Source organism: Lithobates pipiens, unplaced genomic scaffold (assembly GCF_037356315.1).
Source record: "Lithobates pipiens isolate NorthernLeopardFrog02 unplaced genomic scaffold, aLitPip1_a1.2 Scaffold_30, whole genome shotgun sequence".
NCBI lineage: Eukaryota > Metazoa > Chordata > Amphibia > Anura > Ranidae > Lithobates > Lithobates pipiens.
Window position 1 is genome coordinate 577,509 of NW_027507791.1, and position 14,910 is coordinate 592,418.

General features: G+C 40.0%; 1 protein-coding gene across 1 annotated transcript in view; it reads right to left on the minus strand.

Moving 5' to 3' along the window:
- Positions 1-5,130: 5,130 nt before the first annotated feature.
- Positions 5,131-14,910, minus strand: part of PAPOLA (poly(A) polymerase alpha) — a 77,764-nt gene continuing 67,984 nt past the window's right edge. The window contains exons 17-22 of the mRNA XM_077463545.1: positions 14,656-14,798; positions 10,713-10,813; positions 10,408-10,631; positions 9,637-9,702; positions 7,814-7,873; positions 5,131-6,954 (exon numbers count right to left, since the gene is read on the minus strand). Of these exons, the coding sequence (XP_077319671.1) occupies positions 6,859-6,954; positions 7,814-7,873; positions 9,637-9,702; positions 10,408-10,631; positions 10,713-10,813; positions 14,656-14,798 (690 nt within the window). The 3' untranslated portion in view covers positions 5,131-6,858. The remainder of the gene's footprint in view (positions 6,955-7,813; positions 7,874-9,636; positions 9,703-10,407; positions 10,632-10,712; positions 10,814-14,655; positions 14,799-14,910) is intronic.

Below are 14,910 nucleotides of genomic sequence, written 5' to 3' on the forward strand. Positions count from 1 at the left end.
AGCGCAGTTCAAAGAAAATAATAAAATAAAAAATTCCCCGGCTAGGCAATGTCATAATGTGCATCACATACTAGCACTTTGTGTGAGGTTAACCTTAAAACAAAGCCCTCCAGTGTCACACTGTCACCACTGACAGGGCTTCCATCTTCACCCGGTCTTCCTTCTGGGTTTGCATACTCCGGCTAAAAGAGTGGCCAGCACACAATGACATCACTCCAGCGCATGGGTGCAGGAGCCGCTAATCACAGCGCAGGCTCTGAAGGTCTGGCACGATATGACGTCACCAGTTGCATGCACTCTGAATATCTCCTAAACAGTGCAAGTTTAGGAGATATTCACAGTGCCTACCAGGTAAGCCTTATTATAGTTATTCAGAATTATGTTACCATTTGTTGTCATTTTTAAATGGAAATGTTAATGGTGGTAAATTGTTTTGCAAATCTGTAGTTGATGATTTTAGTGTATGAAGAATGTGTGGAGTAGAAATGTAATTTAATTACTGCAATGACAAACCTTACCTTAAAAAAAAAAAAAAAAAAGGCGGTAAAACAGAGTTTACTACTACTTTAAGTGGCTGCTCTGTTGTGAATTCATGAGGAAATGCATTTAATATTCAGCGGCAGAGAGGAGAGATTTCAGTAGGCCTCAAAAAGTGGATGAACTATAATTTTGATATTATTGAACTGTTACCCTTTTGGAGACCTTTAAAACAAAATACATGATCTCACACTTTGTTTTTCCAAATGTGCAGGGGATTAGTTATCTAACTTTTACAAACCCTGTGTTGAAACAAGAGACTGGAACAATGGTAGCTTTTGTCACCAAACAAAAAGATGTGTACTTATTTTGTTGGTTAGATTGAGAACACCAAACTTGCACAGGGAATGATCACATGGAAATAACCCTTAACTAGAAAACCCCATTGTGCTCAAGTGAAGACTGTTTGGACAATATACACCCATGAAGACAAAATTCAATAGCTGACAAAACCCAACAAAACCTATTGTGTGGATTTTAGGGACTTGAGGACACAGCCAAGCAATCTAAACATTTATTGGACTGCTCAAAGTCCATCTCAAAATATGGTGTTCGAGGGATTTGCAAATCAGAAATATTTCAAAGTACCAATCATTCATGTGATATTTGTAGGTCACAAAAGAGATATTATAATTTTAGTATCTAATGATATAAACAACTTTGTCATAAAGAAAGTATATATGAAAGTGTGATCATAAGTAGAAGTGTTTTTTAGCAACAAAATTAGTATTATGAAAAACAATCACGATTATAACTGTATAAGAATTTAACCTATGTTTAGATAAACAAATATTGATTGGATACCTGAATTATACATGTATCCATATAGATAATTTTAGGCGATTTTGATTGATATATAACCTGTGTCCTTTCTAAATAGACTAGATTTAATATATATATATATATATATATATATATATATATATATATATATATATATATATATCTATCTATATCTCCATTTTATACAATGGGGATTATTCAAAATTATGTTAAGCGTATTTTCTATTATATCGGTTACTATCATTCCTGAAGGCTCTTTAGGCAGGCCATAGATGGTTCGAATCTCGGCTAGTTCAGCAGAAACCAGCCAAGATTCTTATGTGTGGGCAGGCTTAATGTACCAAGTTTACCAGCCTGCCAGATTCACTTGAGATTATTGCTAGCAGCTGCTATACAATTGCATGGCAGGAGGGATTCCCCTTATCAGTACTGTGTTGGAGGAATTGTGCAAATTTGCAGTTTATGGCTGTCTTAGTCATTGCAACTGGTTTGTGCAGCCAAGCTTTGTCTGAAGTCAGCTGCTATACAATTCCATTTGTGCTTCCTGAGGGCCCAAGGAAATGGCATACAGCTTCCACACCTACCATTTCTCAATGGATTCATCAAGCTTATGGCGTAAAAGGGCAAAGTTCCATGGTTCTCGTGATGGCTCACTCTACCACGAATGTTATTGCTTCTTGGGGTATTTGACATCAGTGGTCCATAACACAAGTTTGCCAATTGGTCTTCTATTAACACTTTCTTGAAGTTTTTTCAAGTCGATGTTTAGGCCTTTGAGGATGTCAGTGAGTCTTGCAGGCTGCTGCTTGAGGCTCCATCCTGTTCTGCTTCAGTTGTTTGGGGCCTGTTGCCCTCCCCTCATACTTTGGGACATCCCTATCGGAATGGATATTAAAAAGGTACACTCTGTCCCGAAATGTACAATAAAGAGGCATTTTTGTTTTATCTGACAATCTGTGTTCTGCGATATACTGCAAGAAAATTATTTTACAGGTAAACCAAAAACGCCAATATTTTGCAATAACTCATTTCATATGCCATACATTCCTAATTTTACAAACTTATTCTGTATACCATTTTCATATATAATGCTGTACATTCTACCCGGCGGTATAGTCCTCATTTCACAAAGCCTTATCCCATACTAAATGTTCCTTATTCCCATTGCCTCATTCTGTATGTTCCCCATTTCACAAAGCCGCATTCCCATGTATTGTACTGTACATTTATTTTGCACAGCCTCATTCCATATTCCACGTGGAGGATTCCCTATTTGGCTAGATGCACATTTTATATTCCATACCACCTCATTTTGAATGCTGTGCTGTAAATTCCCTTTTCTGCATGGTTTCAAATCTGTGCAGCATGCTATGTATTCCCTATGTTAGACTTCCTCATTTTGTGTACTGTTCATTTAATATTCCATGTTGACCCATTCTGCATGTTGTGCTGTACACAGATCTCTACTTATTTCATCATCACTGCCATGTCCTCTTTAGTCCTTCAGCTCCTACCAATGGCAATTAGGGTCTTGTACAACAGTTTTTCTTTTAGGGACCCTTACGATCTTTGCTATGGGGCCCTGTGAATTCTAGTTAGGCTTCTGGAAGCCACAGACAGATGGACATCAGACAACTAGTTTCTCAGGCATTTAGCAAAAGAAGCCTTTATATTTCTTCCATGGCATGTTTCCATTAGGATGGGAATCTACCAGAAAGAGCAGGCCTGTGAGGCACATCTGGACATCAAAGTGCTAGATTTTCAGCACTAGAGTGAGTAGGGTCATTGCACTAAACTCTTAAGAGTCTTCAGATAAAGCTACACACATAAGGTGAGCCCTTGTGATCATACGCATAGGCGAGTTGGTGGGCCCATACTGTCATATGGGGGGGGGGGGGGGGGGTTGGTTTATAGGGAGGGATCTGGGGGGTGGGAGTGTGTGCAAGGGGAATAGTCACCAGACTGAACTAATTATATAAAAATCTTTTATGTGGTAGCATATAGTAGGTGTAATATCCCTGCTTTGGTTTATTTTTATTTTTTTTGTATACCTGCTTTTCTCCTGGGGTTACAGTACATTATTCAACCATCCAACACCATTCTCATCACCAGGTGAAAATAAACTTCCTTTCCTAGGGAAACCATTCTCACTCACTGTACTGAGTATGTGGAGGAACAGCGCTACCACTCTACTAGAAAGCATGTTAATACCACATAACAGCTCTTCTTCGTGTGATCTCTAAAAGATAGGAAGGAGGTGGTCTGAGAAATTTACAGGAAGCTGGGAGCTCTGTATTTCATGGAAGATCAGCAGGTTTTTTTTTTTTTTTGCATTAACACCAATGAAAGCATTTTGTTGTATATGGTTCAATATTTCAAAGGTACAATCACGAGGTATTGAAGGAGACTGCCGTTATTGCACTCTTAAAAATGCTAGTTCCGTGGCCATCATTGTGATAGTTTGCTGACTGAAATGGCAGCTCATATGTCATCACAGATTCTAACATAGCAAAAAAAAAAAAAAAACACCAAAAAACACCACACTAAGATTCCTCTATTAATACAAGTGAGTTTGATGGAGGGACTAGCCTCTGAAAAATAAAACTGATCAGCAGCTTTATCGGTTGATCAACAATAGGTTTCCAAATTGTCAAAGCATTTATCTTCTGTCAAGCAGGGACAGCCAGCCAAACACTGATCCAAATCTGACCGCTTCTTGCTTTACTGGGCAAATTTAGCCCTGTCTATAGCCAGTTTAATATTATCTTTACTGTGGAAATTATATCTCCAAAAATGGCAAGCAGCAAAAAAACTAATCTCAAGCATTGCCTGTGTTAAGTTGGCAATGGGTAACCAGGCAGGGAGCTCAAACTTTGTTCTGCAAAGGTTATCTCTGTGGAGGCAGATATTTTGGTTTCTGCTGCTTCCTTGTATCAGAGATGTCCCCTACTGATGAGTGATGATCTGATGACTGGTGTAGGAATATAAGCAGGAGAAAAGAAAGAAGCAAAGATCTTATCACTGCAAGTCCTCAGGTACAGCTTCCTCTACAGCAAACAGAACAGTGAGCAGCACAGTGGTGACATCACCAAATCTCACTAGAAGTCATAGGACCGGTGCTCTCACACTGCCACTACACAGCTAGGAGTATGAAGAAAAGTTAAAGCGGTTCTTCACCTTAAAGGGGAAGTTCCACTAATCTGATCCCTCCTCCCCCCCCTCCGGTGCCACAATCAGCACCTTTCAGGGGGGAGGGGGGGTGCAGTTACCTGGATAATCCAGGTATCCGCACTCACTTCCGGCCAGACCGCCGCAGACCCCCCCCCCGCCCCCGTTGTGTTCTGGGAAACACACGGTTCCCAGGGACACAGCGGGGGACCGTAAGAGACGCGCAGCGTGACTCGCGCATGCGCAGTAGGGAACCGGACAGTGAAGCTGTAATGCTTCACTTCCCGATTCCATGACAGAGGATGGTGGCGGGGGCAGCAGCGAGACGAGCAATTGCTCGTCATCTGCCGCTGACATCGCTGGACCCTGGGACAGGTAAGTGTGATTTTATTAAAATTCAGCAGCTGCAATATTAGCTGCTGGCTTTTAATATTTTTATTTTAGGTGCAGAACATTTTTTTTGTGTAATCACCTGCTGTTTACTACTGCTTTAATAAAATGGTTGCGAGTGTATACATAAAGGCCTGCATAAATTGACAGCACTATATAAGTACCTGGAAAAAAAAATGTGCTCTCAGTATTCAATGCATTAAATGCGTTCTCAAAGGATGAAGACACGATGACAACACAGACACAAGCAGGTCAGTGGGGTTGTGCGGTTTTTATTTTTTTTTTTCATTTTCAATGGAGAAATACATAATCTGTTTACAAAATAGCTTTTGAAAAATACAAGGAATACGGGTACTATAAAACAAACCAAAACTCCAGTCATAGGACAATACATACATCATGCGGAAGCAACAGTCTGATCCTCAGGTTGTGGAAACAAGTTAAAAGTTAAGTTAGAACATAAAGAGTGGGTAAAAGAAAAAACTAAAAAGTTGATTCTAAAAAGAAAAAAAACAAAACCCAAGTGTACTTGCTATAAAGTAGTGAACTGTAAAAATTGGGAGAACCAAAATATCCTTTATTTTCTGTAAACAAATGAGCATTCTGATCCGGTGCTGACGCAACTACATTGAACGCCTAAGCCTTGCATGGGTGCATTGTAAGGGTGTTCAAAAGCTGTGTGAAGATCACAAGGTAAGAACCTTTATGAAACAAAAGGGGTGAGGCCTGTGGTCAGTGATTATTGCAGAGGCTTAAAGGGAAACGACATAAGCCCGAGTTAGACTTTGGCGTTTGGGGTTGCTCTAGTAGATTTTAAAAACCCAAACACAGAAAATGTACATGCGTGAAGTGAAAGAAAAAACAGTGGACCAGTACCACACTGCCACCAGATGGGGCAGTCTTAAGGAACAAGCTTTTTCGCAAATAAAAACAAAACAAAAAAAACCTCAGACTGCATTATTTTCATTTTAACTAGCAATGACATTATGACAAAAACCCCTTATGGATATACTTCCTATATCCTACATAACTGAGGACAGAATACAGCTTAAATTTCAACCAGATGGCAGAATGTTACGAAAAAACAAACTGCAAGATGGATGACTTGCAAATTTCCACGACTTGTTCTCTAGCTTGGCTAGTAAACTCATTGTGGCAAATCTATATAGTCTAAATAATTAAAGTTTGAACCTGATTGAAAACTGTATAAAGTTTGTACTGGCCATCACAGGAAAACGATAGCAAGGACTTTTCTGAACTTCTCGCAAGCTTTAGAACTGTGATAAGCGTAGACTGGACTTTGTCTATTTGTGTTTAATAACTAATAGCTGTACTTTACATTGTCATGAATGATAAAAAAAAAACATATCCCTTCAATTGGCATAAATTGTAGCTTCAACCCTCACATTACAATCTAATGGTTAAGACGAAAAAAACAGCAAAATGTTCACTTTCATTTTCAGTAAAGTCATCAAAAAAAATGACAGACATCCAGTGTTGGGACCCAACATGCGCAACTCTAAGCACGTGACAGAAAGCAAAGGACGATTTAAAAGAAACCCGTGTAAAAGATCCTCACTACTGTTAAAAAGGAACAGGAAACATAAAAGTGCATCAGCTGATATTTTTTTTCTTAGGCCAATTGTATTGTCAATCTTTGCAAAAGAATTACATAGACTAATCATTGGATACACATAGAAACATGATCAGTCTCACTGGCTCGCTCTCTTCTGGACTGGAGTCCTTTAGTAACGATCATCGTTATCTTTTAGGAGTGATGGCAACTGGTTAATTGAACTTATTCCCACCATACTAACCTGGGCCTCCGGAAAAGATGGTTACAGCCCAATAATAGGAGTCTACGCAGTGTTCCCATCACTCTTGTTCTCCTCATTGTCACTCCTTTCCTGGAGAGACCAACACAGTTTATCTGGCAATAGATTGTTATGGACCCTGAGGTGTTGAGATTGGGGAGGAGTTTTATCGGTTCAGTCTTAGCTTTATAGAATTCTTGATAACTGGAATTGGATTAGCCGGGAGAGCTGGGACATCTGAAAGGTCTGTACTGGACGATCGCTTTAGAAAAATGAGAAAAAATGGTGGAAAAGCGCAAAAGCAAACATAGAAGTTATTTTAAATCCTGGTAGCAGAAGTGAATCATATATACACCACCATCATTGGCTCTGACATGTTCCATTGTTAATATTTCTGTATGACATATTGAACTTACATATTCTCATCAAACCACTTCCAGCTGTCTAACACACCAGGTTTGTTCTTCTGTCCAGCATAGCAGGATTCCTAAACAGTTGGGTCATTCTACAAAAGGTGACCAGCTTCTAGTCACTGGCGATTGCCCACTCCCTTGAGTATCATAATATGGTACAGTTGTGCAAACCGGAGGTAACAGGCCAGAACCTGGGAGCAGAAGCTATTCACCATTAGCTGGAAAGAGACCAGATGTGCAGGCACCCAGCAACAGGAGGAAATGATCAGTATTTTTTTGTCCTACTGGTCAGAGGTTTATTTCTTCAAATTGTGAACCTTGATTGGTTCCTAAACACCAACAAGGGGGGTGGGTTTAGATAACAATCCTAATGTGCCTATAGAGGCGAGATGGAAGTCTAATGATCTGACCACCAATAAGTTTGTAGTGTAACTCTTATCGGTGACAATGATATTTATGCTCTCCGCAGTAAGAATCTGGTCCAATAATTCCCTGCCCAGGCTGCAACTAAATAAAAGGGATTCCCCCAAGGATTAATGTCCTTTTTACTTGAAATAGTGCCAGGCTGCCTGCCAAGGGCAAAATGTCCCATTTTCTCCAGTTGTACTAAATAATCCTTAGCCATTAGGTAATGTCCAATGTACTAAAAAAGAATTCTCACCTGCTGAAAAGTTAAGGCGCAACACCAAGTTATTTTAAGACACATACCTGAGAAGATGGCAAAGCTCCCGGAACAGGAGATGAAGACGTTTCATCCATTTCATTCTCCTGTAAGAACAGCACATGCAAAAACAGAAAAATGAGAAAGGATGAACAATTACTGTATGCAAAAAAGCACTAAAAACAAAGGCAAGATTCATCCTTAACGCAGCACAGGAACAGGCAAGAGGTCTGCAATGGATGTTGCAGCAGTCACAGCCAACCAGTGCCACAGCTAGGGTTTTCTTCAAGGGTTTCTTCACCAGATGCTGACTTACATTGCTGCCCTCCAAGTTTTAGATACCAACTGTAATTCATCCATACACAGCAGTTACTATGGTGCAGTTCACAATACACTTAACATTTTACAAACAGCATTTAAAAAAATAAAATGAAATTATGTTAGCAGGACCTGTTCTTACCAGAAACGGCTCTGTAGTCTATTTTTAAAAAATGGTGCAGTTTAGAGTGTTTACCTGCATTTTTGCATGAAGAGCTTTAAAAAAATAAAAAAGTAGTGCTGAAAATGTGTGTGTGTGTGTGTGTGTGTGTGTGTGTGTGTGTGTGTGTGTGTGTGTGTGTGTGTACACCAAGTACAATTCTGGGGGAAAAAAACAAAACAAAAAAAAACCCATACTTCTTTTAACAAGCCCTTGGTATTTTGGATTGGCTGCTTCCACAACCAAAACAGCAACCGGCAACAGCCGGGAATAAGGTTTAAAGGTTAAGTTCACCTTTAGGAACAAGTTGCACCACTATTTGGGGTGTAACACTAATCACAGGAGCAATGCTCTGCACTCTGTGGAAAGAAAATAAACGCCCATTCCTCTAAAAACACGTGCATTTTTTCCCCCCCTTTCCGTAGCCTTTAAAAGAGAAACTCTTTATGGTCAATAGCCACCTTCTGCCTGCAAAAGGTGAAAATATTTCTGTGTGACATTTCGTATTAAAAGGATTAAAAAAAAAATAAAAAAAAAAGGCCCTAAAATTATAAAGAGAAAAAATATACAAAACGCTATTATGCCTGGAGGACATTCATTCAACACTAAAAATAAATAAAACACTTTCTTCTCGCTAGTTAACCAGGCTTCTGTCTGAGATTTACCTGGAACCAGCATAAAAACATGCACATGTGTATGACTGTGGTACAAAGGTCGATTGTAGATTCTCTGGAAGGCAGCATCCGGCATGAATGGATCTACATACTCACTAAAGAGCAGTGGAATTTGTTGGCAAAATAAACATCAAATTCCACTGCTCTTTAGTGAGTATGTAGATCCATTCATGCCGGATGCTGCCTTCCAGAGAATCTACAATCGACCTTTGTACCACAGTCATACACATGTGCATGTTTTTATGCTTGTTCCAGGTAAATCTCAGACAGAAGCCTGGTTAACTAGCGAGAAGAAAGTGTTTTATTTATTTTTAGTGTTGAATGAATGTCCTCCAGGCATAATAGCGTTTTGTATATTTTTTCTCTTTATAATTTTAGGGCCTTTTTTTTTTTTTTTAAACCTTTTAACATGATAAACACCCCTGCAGCAACTTTGGCTTACGCATGCGTTTGCAAATGCGTACGGACTAACCCCATTTTTTAATGTACTGTTAGGTTAATTTGGTTGTCTGCGAGCTGGTGGTAAGTAGGCTTGGGTTTTTCCTGGGCATTCCCCAGGCTTTGCTATCTGATTCAGCCTTCCAATGCCGCTTACTGCTATAGCCAGCTATAGATGAGGGTGGTGGCGAGTTTTTTCACTGTAGCAGCTTTGAAAAGAAGAACAATGGATAGAGGCACCTAAAGAAAGCATCCATGGACCGCTCTTCAAATGACTCACCTTTAATTCCATTTCACATCGGCTTGACTCATCTGAGTCTACAGCAGTGCAGCCATTGCTGTCATCCTAAAAAAAAAAAAAAAAAAAAAAAATATGGTCGCTGTAGTAAGAAAGAATGGATAAGTTGTTCATTTGTACTAAAAGTGGAACAGCAAACAATTGTTTTCCATAGAAAAGTGGCCTGGGCAGGAAGGGGGTGAAAATGCCCTGTGTTGAAGTTAAGTTTCATATTTTGCATTTTTCATATTTTGCAGAACATGTGCTGTCCAGAAAAGGGATCACTCAGGTTACTAATCTCACTGCAACATACAGGTTCTCTTACAGATTTCAATTATATATATATATATATATATATATATATATATACATATACACACACACACACACACACACACACACACACACACACACACACACACACACACCCACCAATGGGAGAAAAAAACAAAAACAAAAAAAACAAACACACCTGGCAGGAATGCAATGATAGTTTGCAGCTGGGGCTCACTTTTATACTTGGAATAGGCAATAGGAAAAAAAAAAAAAAGATAACTAAGGCCTATGTAAGAGGCTTAAACATGTCAACTACAGGCGTGGATTCCTTTTATTGGATGGTTTTAGTAAAATCGTAGATGTTGTATTGTACATTGTATTGCCAAATTTTTTTCTTTAATAGGTTTAATAAACCGTGACTAAAAAGATTAAACTTGGCATGCTATCTAGGTATACCACAAAGAACCGTCTCAAAGTGCAACAGAAATACAAACTCACCTCTTCGGTTTTGACTTTCTTGGGACTTTCCTCCTTCTGAGGAGAGGATGTCCGCTTTACACCTGTTATTGGACTTGGCAGTTTCACTGCCGTGCTTGGGAAAGGCTTTGGAACTTGATTCACCAGTCGGGTAGGGGTCACCACCCGAGACACCACAGGTTTTGGTGTTGAAGAGATAGCTGGCGACATGGCAGTGTCAGCAGGAATGCTTTCGTACAGACTACCTGCAAGAAAAGATCGATGGTGAAAAACAGCAGGAAGAAAAGTTAGATTCCTCAAAGAAGTGCATAACGCTCCAAACTCACCCCGTGATGAGTCTAAGGAATTATTCAAGGACTGCACGTTGCTCTCCGAATTTGGTACATTGGTCAAGGAAGAGTTAGTTGGTGTTGCTGGACTGCTTCTACTGCAGGAAGAAAAACAAGAACGATCAAGGATCTTCAAAACCTAACCTTACCTATTGGTTAAAAGGGGTTTACCGGTTTAATTAAGCACTACTCTAAAAGCAACACCCCTTAATATACTGTGCAGGGCTTCAGTGCAAATCCAACAGTAGCTTGTCTGTGGACTTCTAGTACTTTCAGTGAGAGACCCTGTCAATTTGCCTTACGAAAGCAAAATATACACGTCAGCAGGTGTCAGTCAAGAGCGTGGTAGCACAAGCATCGCATTATGGGAGGTGGTCACATGCTCCCCCAAGCATGGAAGAGTGGGAATTGGGTGGTGCCTGAGACAGAAGACAAATTGGCCTGTTCATGTCAGTGAGGGGCGGATTAGTACATGATGGGGGCGGTTTATTCAATGATGGGCAGTGCTGCAAAACACATTTTTCTGCTATTGTTCCTGGACGCTTGCGAGGTGTGTTTAGTCAACTGAAAGGTGGATTTTTTTTATCTGAAATATATGTTTTGCAGCACTGGACTTCATTTAAAAATCTACCCCTCACCGACATGAACTTGCTTTCGCCAGTGCAAGGCACAATCTGACAAAAAAAAAAAAAAAAACATTTTTCCGTCGGCTATTGTGCGCAGGCACCTTCAAAAAACAGCTGGTCGTAAAATCAGCTGTTGTGCTGCTCCGTATGGTGCATGCGCAGTACATCCCGGGCACTTCGATAGCAGGCACTATCCAACAGAACACCGGCAAGATGCTCTGAAGGTCCAGCATGGTATGCCAGACTTTTAGAACACATAAGTCGGTGACATCAGCAGCTGCATGCAGGGTGAATATCTCCTAAATGGTGCACATTTAGGAGATATTCATTTTACATTCAGTGAGGGGAAAAAAATAAAATAAAAAAAGGATTTGATCCCCTGCTGATTTTGTATGTTTGTCCACTGACAAAAAAATGATCAGTCTATAATTTTAAGGGTAGGTTTATTTTAACAGTGAGATAGAGCAATAAAAATATTGAGAAAAACACATTTCAAAAGTTATAAATCGATTTGCATTTTAATGAATGAAATAAGTATTCAACCCCCTATCAGCAAGATTTCTGGCTCCTAGGTGTCTCTTAAAGGGAGTGCTCCTAATCTCAGCTTGTTAACTGTATAAAAGACACCTGGTCACAGAAGCAATCAGATTCCAATCTCTCCACCATGGCCAAGACCAAAGAGCTGTCCAAGGATGTCAGATACAAGATTGTAGACCCACACAAGGCTGGAATGGGCTACAAGACCATCGCTAAGCAGCTTGGCGAGAGGCTGACAACAGTTGGTACAATCTTTTGCAAATGGAAGAAACACAATAATTGTCAATCTCCCTCGGTCTGGGGCTCCATGCAAGATCTCACCTTGCAGAGTTTCAATGATCGCGAGAACGGTGAGGAATCGGCCCAGAACTACACGAGAGAATCTTGTCAATGATCCCTAGGCAGCTGGGACCACAGTCAATGAGAAAACATGTGGTAACGCTACACTGTGAAGGACTGAAATCCTGCAATGTCTGCAAGGTCCCCCTGCTCAAGAAAACACATGTATGGGCCCATCTGAAGTTTGCAAATGAACATCTGAATGATTCAGAGAGTGAAAGTGTTGTGGTCAGATTAGATCAAAATTTAGCTCTTTGGCATCAACTCAACTCTTGAGGATGCATGCTGCCTATGACCCCCAAGAACACCATCTACATTGTCAAACATGGAGGTGGAAACTTTATGCTTTGGGGGCGTTTTATTCTACTAAGGGGACAGGATAACTTCACTACATCAAAGGGACAACGGATGGGGCCATGTACTGTCAAAGCTTGGGCGAGAACCTCCTTCCCTCAGCCAGGGCATTGAAAATGGGTCGTGGATGTGTATTCCAGCATGACAATGACCCAAAACACACAGCCAAGGCAACAAAGGAGTGGCTAAAGAAGAGGCCTTTTAAAAGGTCCTGGAGTGGCCTAGCCAATCTCCAGACCTTAATCCCATAGAAAATATGTGGAGGGAGCTGAAGGTTTGAGTTACCAAACGTCAACCATGAAACCTTAATGACTAAGAGAGGATCAATGAGGAGTGGGACAATATCCCTCCTGAAATGTGTGCAAACCTGGTGGCCAACTACAAGAAATGTCTGACCTCTAATTGCCAACAAGGGTTTTGCCACCAAGGACTAAGTCATGTTTTGTGAAGGGGTCAAATACATTCATTAAAATGCAAATCAAATTTATATATATATATAAAAAAAAAAAAAAAATGAAATGTGATTTTCTGGATATTTTTTTATTTTGTCTCTCACTAAAATAAACCTAAATGAAAATTATAGACTGATCATTTCTTTGTCAGTGGGCAAACATACAAAATCAGCAGGGGATAAAATACTTCTCCCCCCCCCCCCCCCTCACTGTACAGGCAAGTCTTATTTATAGGCTTATCTGTAGGTAAAAATAAAGCTTTACTACCACTTTAAGGCTGTTATTAATTTGATCTTAGCAAGAATGCAACTAGTCTAAGAGACATATAGATAATGTAGAACATGCAAGTAAAATTGAGCATTACAAACATTACTACGTAGCATACTTTTAGAATGTTGTGATAGACTTAACAGGGACAGAGGATTTTGGAGGGGACTGAATGCTAGCCTACTGATTATGGGCCCTGGATTTTAAGAGAACACCACTCTTTGTGAGGCTCATAGCAGATGACAAGGTCAACTCCAGTCACCTGTCTGGGGTTGTCTGCTATAATATGTTTATTGTAAATAAGTCTAAGGCTTCTAAGGGTCTTTCACCCATTGTTATTTGTGCCAATTAACTCTGCTATTGTGTGAAGGAGTTCAGTGTTGATATTTATGATAATGTTTATTGTAGTTAGTAAGCTAGGAGACGACAAGGCTGACCCGAAAGGTCATATCCAAGTCACCTAGTCTGGTGACATCATTAATTATCTCATGTTAATTTATGTTTCTGGTTACAGTGTATTGTTAGAGTAATATGATCAGGAGGGGAGAACATCCTACTCAAGTTTTTAAAAGTCTGTATTCGTGTTCTAATAAACAGTTCTATTTCTGGTGTACTCCAAGACTGGTGTTGTCTGGTCCTTGGGGTTACTATAGTCAGATCCATTGGTCTCGTTTTAAAGGACCTGGAAAGCAGCTTCTTGCAAAAATACCCAACAGGGTGTCCCGAGTCCGTCACAAATGTGTTCTCACATAAAATACACAGAGGGAACAACCAGAATCTGGAGTACTTGAGCATGGGATCCTATCAGCTTCTTTCATTTTCAATGCTTAACTGGACAAGCTGAAGATAGAAGATGAATGGCTACTATGCACGGCTGCTCCAGATTCTGTCTGCCCACTATATTTTACCTATAACATAACATACTTCATCTCGGTCTGTTCCTGCAGGTCTTTACAAACTGCCCATTGAAGGTATATAGAAATATTACATCGATTGACCTGTGTCATATCCTCGGGTCTCAGGTAATGGCCACGCTAAAGGATGACGTTCTTATATAGAAACAAGCTGAGTTGAAGATGATGCTGCACGTAAGAAATTAGAAGCTTGCAGGGAAATTGCACTATTCTTCATAGATGGTACATTTTACCAGCATCCACATGATCTGCCAATGCCACATGCAAAGCTTGTTTATCTCAGACTACAAAACCTGCTGTTTAAATGTACCTGAATTGTATATAATAAACTAAAATCAGAAAACCCCTTCTGGCTAGTAGAACAGAAAACCAGTTGAACTGGAAATAGGCAAACTTAAACAGATTTTTTTCTTATTTAAAGTCACAAACTAAAAAAAAATGGTAATCTTACCCCTGAGACAATCCTGAGGCATTCAATGGATTGTTCTTGGTGGTGTTGGTGGGAGAAGGCACAGACATACTGTTGTCACTGTCCACGGATAAGTCCAGGCTGCTGTCATGCAGACCCACCAGCTTCACACCTTCCGTAGAATGCTGCAAAACCAAAAAGAAAAAAAACCCTTAAGCCCCATACACACTATCAGTTTTTCTGCTGAGTTTTTCCTTCAGGTTTACCAAAACCATGTAGTGCAAGGGCCTGCCTGAT